Below are 7607 nucleotides of genomic sequence, written 5' to 3' on the forward strand. Positions count from 1 at the left end.
TCACCCGAATATCAGTTCCATCAGTGTTTTAGACTCCCAGGTAGCAAGTACAGCTTGTCTGGCATATCTGAGAGAATGTCTGTGACAACCTCAAGGACCAAACTTTTGCAAAATACAGATGGTGATATTGACTTTAAGGGATTAGAGCCAGAGGACTTTCAGACTATGTTGATGGCAGCTGGAGAGACTGAAATAACGCAAGAAAATATCCAAGATTGGCTTGAACTGGAAAAAGATCCTGGATTTTAGCTTCTGACAGAAAAAAAATTGCTGCAGATGTTATTAAGGATTCTGCTATGGAAGAAGAATAAGATAATGAACTAGATAAACTACAAGAATCTACAATTAAGAAGAAACTTCTTAGCTCTGCAAAAGATGCAGTAATCAATTATGTGGACTCTTCAACAAATCAAAAATTTGATTTGTTGAAGTCAAAAACTTGAGTTTCTTCAAACCTGCATTATTATGTTCAAAAACAAGTACAACTTCTGAGTCTTCTATTGATGGATAAATGTATTGTCTTTTTATAACTTTTAAATAAAGGATCTACAGTGATATTTTTTTTTATTTATGTTCATTAGCACTATCTATCTCATTAAAAATTCCATTTATTTGTGTCCTAAGTTTTTTTTGTGTTTTGGGGCTATCTTTTGCTTCACTAATCCAGATTATCGCTTAATCTGGATGACCTCCCACCCCAATTAATCTGGATTAGCAAGGATTTACTGTTATAACAATTCACATACTACTATAAGGAACTGTTGTTAATCAAACAATGTTTTGTATTAGTCAGTCCCAAGTTTGCTTTTTTCTGAAATGAAAATTGTTTGCCATTTCCTCTAAAATCACAAATTCAATGTTAAACCAACCAAACAACCTGGGGGGGGGAGAAAAATATATTTTATATTGTTCATGAATTTATGTTTCAGAAACAAGACTATTATTGCGGACAACAATTTAATTCTCTTTAGGGACAGCAATACACAAATATCACATTTCACAAAAATGTTTCATAAAAACAGTTTTACTTTTATAGGTACATGAGTATAACATTTTCTGCTACAGCAAATCCTTCGGTATTTGTACACAAAACACTTACCAAAAGGTATTTTGTTATTACAGCAAATGAATGGGTGACTGCAAATAGCATCTCTACTAGGTTAAGTCTGTGACATGTTCAGCAATTTCTCATATTTTCACCCCACTGTCACCATAGGAACACTGGCACTGAATCATGTGACCACAAAAAAGGGCATAATTCCCGAAGGCAAACTATACATGCTGTTACAGTACAAAACTGATTGCACACTGAATCTAATACACCATACTACAAGTTCATGGCACTAAAATGGACAAAAAAAAAAAAAAAAAGCTACTGACATGCTGATGTATGAAGTTGCTTATTATTATGCTTAGGTCATGTGTTCTTGGATACTAAAGACTGCCACTGGAAAATACTTAATATGAGTCTGCCACTGAGAAGTTAGTTGAAAAAATTTCACACTGCTCCACTCAACCCCGTCTATAATTACCTTTAGAGGAATCTGAGGAGTTTTGCACGAGCATATAAGCCTATGAATACCATCTACTTGTTGATAACGATTATCGGGTTCTCTCTCTTTCTCTCTCTTTTTTCCTAGACGCATTATTTTTTGTTTTTTCTCTTTAATGATGTACGTTAAAGTCAGAAATGAAGTGTTTGGTTCTCCTTGAACAGGAAGGCGTGAAACTTGCAACGTACGGAATGTGTTCTTTAAACTATACTTTGATGTTTCAATTTTTTTGCCAACATCACCACGTGTCCAGTAATCTAACTGCAGATCCATTGTTTCTCCTGTGGCAGGAAGAGATTGGGTAGTTGTTGCACTCCCTACAAATGAATTTGAAATACTGGGTGAATTTGGTGGAGTAGTACTTTCTCGTGGTACCTTCTCAGAAATAGAATTAGCAGGTGGAGAACTTCCAGGAACGGCTAAACTGGTAGGCAATTGCTCTTCAATATCTACAGATGTCTGTGTTCCTTCCATCATGCCAATCTTCACATCACTAATGAATGGTATGAATACCTGACAAGATTCATCATCTGAACTTTTCTCCTTATATGTAACCATTGCCTCAGCTACAGGGATTGGCAAAAATCCATTTGCACCATTCAAATAATTTAATATTCGTTTCACTGCTTCTTGAACTTCTGGATTAAGGGTGGATTCAGTAACACAATGATCTAACAGTTCTTTCCATGATGCATCTACGAAATTTGCTCCATAAGAATTATCTACTGTACTTAAATATTTTGCAACAGTGCTCAATCCTACTGGAACAATGAAAAACCTTACATAACCCTGCCACTCAGGAGGTTTTGAAGAAAAGTGCTCTACATATAGACGTAACACTGAATTAATAAAATTATCCAATCCTAAAATTCCAATTTTTATGGTTGATGGTGCCCGGGAATTGCAGTTACAAAATTTTTGAATTTTATTCATTAAACAAGACACTGATGCTCTCAAATCCGAATTAGAACTAACTGTAACTACCCACTGTTCTCGATCCTGAAGTTGGTAGGCTAAACAGCTGCCTATTCCATCCACTGCACTGACTAAATACATGTGATCAGGAATAGTATCATCAGATGGAAAAATCTTAGCCAGCTGTTCAAGAACTGACTTTTGTGGACTGCTTTCTGAATCTCGGGAAGCCGATTTTTCAGAAATAGGCTTTTCCTTTCCTTCTTTGACACTAGATGACCGTTTATCTTTGGAAGATGATACATTTTTCTCCCTTGTGAAAAGCCTAGTTTTCTTCTCTCTATCTGACGTTGTATGAACTAGAGGTTTTTTTTCTTCTCCACTTATGGTCTTTGGTGGGCTACCTGCTGTCTGACTAGTATCTGTATAATATTCTTGATCAGTTCCTGACTCATGATGATTTTCTACATCTAGCTTTTTTATATTATCATCACTTAACTTGTCAGAACTCAGCTGATTTTTATCACTTAAAGTGCCAGATGAAAAAAATGGTCTTAGACTAGGTTTTGGAGTTGAGGATATACTAACATCATCAACTTCTTGTCCACTATCAGTTAAATCTTCAAGATCGTCGAATAAGTCTTCAATTTCCTGGGGATTCTGGGATATGAGTTCCCGTTCAAGTTCCTCTTGATACTGTTCAGAATCAGATACCTCTGTATCAGGTATTCTAAACTTTTTCAGTAAAGCAATAAACTTCTGCTTTATGTTTCTTTCAGCTGGATCTGGCCTATCTTCAACATTTGAATTGAACATTTTCTGATTCAAAGCTTTCCGAAACTGAGACCTTCGGTGATCCATACTGCTTCCAGTATGGAGATGGACTGTAGCATCTTCTATTACAGGCTCACTATCACAACCTTCCTCATTAGAGGTGTATTCTTCTTCTTCATCTGAAAAGTTATCCACCTCAGTTGATCTTTCTGCATCCTGAGGAAGCTTCCGTCGCTCTCCTTCTTCATGATCAACTGGTTGACTCGAAAGGGCTAACATCATTACACGAGCAATTACTTCATTTTTTTCTTTTGCATCGCAGTATAGCTCCAATTCTTTATCCATAGGTCGTTGTAATACTTCTGCCATATTAATTGCTCCTCCAGCTAATGTTTTAAAACCAAGCATAGCTCTGTTTTTATATCTCTTTCGCCTCTGCAGCATGATATGAAGATGATTTCCACTGCGCTTCAAGAAATGAGGATACTGTAATGAGAAAGTCAAATCAAGTTCAGTATCCAAAAGACCACTATTAGGAATCAGAATTTCGTTTGATCTTAGTGTACGTTTAGAACTCTGCATTTTCACAGCAACAATAACAGAATTTGAGTCCCCCCCACCAAGTGGCTTTAATAGTACTAGCCTTGTCAGATTCAAAGTACAAAGTCTAGGAATACAATTTGGGGGTGTTCGATCTACTTCCCAAGCTGCAAACAGCTTCATGGGAACAGGCTTTCCCCATACATTTGTTATTGGTTTGCTGGATTTCTCAGCCATGTTTCCTCAAGAGCAAACACTAATAATTAAAGTCACTACGTTAAGACTTCATATTTGGTGAAATTCACAGTTTCGGTGCGTGATATATGAAATAAACACATGAAATTATTTGATAATAAATTATGCTGTACATAATAAGCAGATCAACTCTATACTGGAGAATTACATAAACTAAGAGTGAAATACATTTCCCAAGTCGAAATATAGTCTCGTAATAATGCTAAATTTCCACGATGAAGAGTCGTCATGGCTTCTACAATACTCCACAAACATCTGTACAGGTTTTTCCGCTCAAACACTCAACTTCTATTAGTTAGCCGGCGCTACTGCGAAAGTGACAGAATCCAGGATAACAAACATTCTACTTACTTGACACGATACAGTTCGTGGCTTCTAAAAACGTCTCAGTCTATACACACAGTAGATAAACATTTCATATATCAACTACATCAAAATCTACTTATAAACGCGCAAAATCTCAGTTATTCATCATTACCACAATATATATACATATATATATATATATATACAAACTCAATTAAACATTTAAAAATTTATCCAGTAAAGTCCGAAGACACAAACAACTTTCCGTTCGTGCTACACCCACAAAATAAATCCATACTACTCGGTTTTCTTTTTTATAGATATATTTTCACCAGATGACTGTTCTGCAGCGAATTCATCCATAACTATATAATCAGCCCAAGGATGCCCAATGGATGGAGTTCTATAAGTTTCTCTTGGATGAGATATCTAACTTTCTCAATTTTTAAAAGAAAACTAGTATATTAAAAGTCTTTCCCCATTCTCTTATGCACTGTGACCGACAAGCGATTTCTTATATTTCTGCAAAAGAACTACACCAATTTCTCCATTAGGGATGTTCATATTTTCATTTATTCAAACAGTTAAAATTTCGATTTTGATTATAATGGGAGGGGTTATAGTCCGTATAAGCACTACCAGATATCACCCTTGTCTGAAGAAATAGGCCATTGCGAATCCAAAACATATCATTGGTAGGCGTTAACTGCATTCAGAAATCAATGAATTTTTTTACATGCAAAAAAAATCCATTTTAAAGAAATAACGAACCTTAGCTACAATCAATATTCACATTAATATTTCTTCAAAATTTGGTACATTTTTAACTTTTGTGAGCAGACACCGTTATCCTCACAGTTAACACAATGCAATGAAGTTGTAGTTATAGTAGGATTTCAGGAGCATCAGGGACTAAAGCTATTTGCTCCGAGTATACTGTCTGCAAATGCGTGTGATCTGTGGGAGATTTTCTGTTTTTCTGGCCGAAAAACCAGAGTTTCCGAGGAAAAAAACCATGCTACCCTCGCCTGAGATCCACTAATTCAGATACGTTGTGAAAAAGCCTCATAAAAATTCCTCACGTCAGCGACGGGACTCATGCAGTGCGATTTCATAAAGCATGGGTACTTGTGCAATGTAATTTATTTTAAGAGTTACTTTTTCATTTCCCTTTGGCCTCCCTGAATTTAGAGCCATGTGCAGCTACCTATAAATGGTACGATCGCAGTTCTTACACATTATGTGTAAAAATTAGGCGTGATTCAGTTAAAATTCTGCAACCAGTAGGAGATATTTAAACACATGCTCTGCACTTAAGCAACTGGGCCACACCCAGCCGTCCCCCCCCCCTCCTCCACATATCATTCGGAAACTGTGTTCTGCATTAACGATATGCAGCAGTTTCGCAAATCGTTTCATTCCCGTCTGGACGGGAGAAAATTTTATTTGCTTTTTTTATCCTTTTACACTGTGAATCTCCAAAGATTTATAAAGAACCTCCAATGTGAACCTTAGCAAATCAGAAATCCTAATTGGTTCATTGTTGTAGGGCTTTAGATCCATTAACAAGAAAAGCCATATTGTGCAGTATATGTGATGTCTGAAAGTTGTATGTGTGTTCGTGTAAAGTGTACAGTGTGTTTAGGGGAAAACGTCACGAGAGGTTCCCCCATCTCCGCGTGATATATATTGCCTTTATAGTGTTCTCTATCACAAGACAATATATATCACGCGGAGATGGGAGATGGGGGGCAGCTAAATGGCCAGAGATTTTAAAGTATATGGGTATCGTTTACGTGTAGTGTTGTGTACCGTTATTCCTCTGGCCATTTAGCTGCCAGACCCCTGCTGAGGACCGAGTTGCCCGCACTTCGCCCCGTGGAGGCATATTACTTTCCTGAGATTTCAGTGGCTAGGACCTTAAAACACACACACACACACACACACACACACACACACACACACACACACACACACACACACACACACACACACACACACACACACACACACACACACACACACAGAGTGATCGCGGCAGGTACACAGCGCTAGAATTTGAGACGACACAATTTGGGTGTAGTTAAATTTAGACGATAGGCAGGGAGAGGAGGGGACGGCCGGGACCTGTATCCTTCCCCTCTCCAAGGGAAGGGGAGTTGAAAGGGGAACCAGGCAACTGAGTTCGGTTCAGATCACCAATTGTGGCGTTGGGCAGCTAGCTGCACTGTCATTCATGGTGCAGTCCGGTATTTTGTTATGCTTGAAATGCAGGTCTCAGTTTAGGATGTTGCCTTCTAGTCCAGTTCTTCTTGTCTTGAGGAAAGTGTCTTCTTTTTAGTTCTTTTTATAATCATTCGTGACTGGCTCACGTACGATATCTCCGGTCCTGCACATTGCGCTTGTTTGGTGATTTTTGCAGAGTAACATCGTTCGTTGTTGGCTAGGGGCTGGTCGATTCGTGATGCAGTTGCATTAGGTTGGATTTTACGTTGGTTGTTGCGGTTGACTCAGTGGGATAGTCTAGGATCTCACAAAGAAATTTTGGGCAAATTTTGAGAAAGCTGTGTATTTTCTTCTGACTCCAGAAGGTCTTTGCTCTTGGTCTCTGGGGATAAATTATATTTCTGTAATCAGGGTAGATCGGAGATCCTCGTAGAGGGAAAAGTGGTACATGAAGTGATCCTATGTCTCAGTTGTCCACGTGAGCAGTGTAGGTCCTCATTGAGCCCCAGTGTGGCAAGTCTCTCATTAATTGCACCGTGGCCGGATAACACGTATGTAGTCCTCAGGCCTGGGGACAACCAGGTCAGAGATTACGGAAAGGTTTTGCCTACATCCAGTATAAATTTTTTGGTTCTTATACCTTTTCCAGTGGTCTGCCATCTCTGCTGCCAAATTTTTTGTAGGTACGTGGTGAGTCGTGTTTCTTCCGTCGGCCGGTTGTTAGTTATGTCTGTGGTATTGTCTAGGAAAGCAGTTGTCTTTCCATTGGCAAGGTTTGCCAACATGCATTGTCGGACGACCTCCTGGTCCAGCGGGCGGGCACTAGCAAGGACCTGGAGCGCGTGCGCACTGACGGTGCTGCACATACCTGTGGTAGTGAGCAGCATGGAGCGCTGTATCGTGTCCAGCTTCCTTTGGTTCACTGTAGTGGTTGCTTTTCTGTACCAAACGACAGCAGCGTAGTTGACGGTTGGTATAAATACTGCTCTGTAGAAATAGGGTGAGGGATCTCCTTTTTAACTCCCAGTCCCTTCTTTG

The 7607-nt window shown here is 38.7% G+C and overlaps 1 protein-coding gene across 1 annotated transcript; it reads right to left on the reverse strand.

The window, feature by feature from the left end:
• Nucleotides 1-940: 940 nt before the first annotated feature.
• On the reverse strand, nucleotides 941-4454 carry KrT95D (phosphofurin acidic cluster sorting protein KrT95D). Its single transcript, XM_090380129.1, has one exon. The coding sequence runs from the start codon at nucleotides 4017-4019 to the stop codon at nucleotides 1413-1415; it is 2607 nt and encodes an 868-aa protein (XP_090236255.1). The 5' UTR covers nucleotides 4020-4454; the 3' UTR covers nucleotides 941-1412.
• Between the last annotated feature and the right edge of the window lie 3153 nt (nucleotides 4455-7607).

Source organism: Mastigoproctus giganteus, chromosome 8 (assembly GCF_048544385.1).
Source record: "Mastigoproctus giganteus isolate SK-2022 chromosome 8, ASM4854438v1, whole genome shotgun sequence".
NCBI classification, from domain to species: Eukaryota; Metazoa; Arthropoda; class Arachnida; order Uropygi; family Thelyphonidae; genus Mastigoproctus; species Mastigoproctus giganteus.

Coding starts and splice junctions, on each gene's coding strand:
- KrT95D (XM_090380129.1), bottom strand. CDS start 4,019: ATGGCTGAGAAATCCAGCAAACCAATAACAAATGTATGGGGAAAGCCT.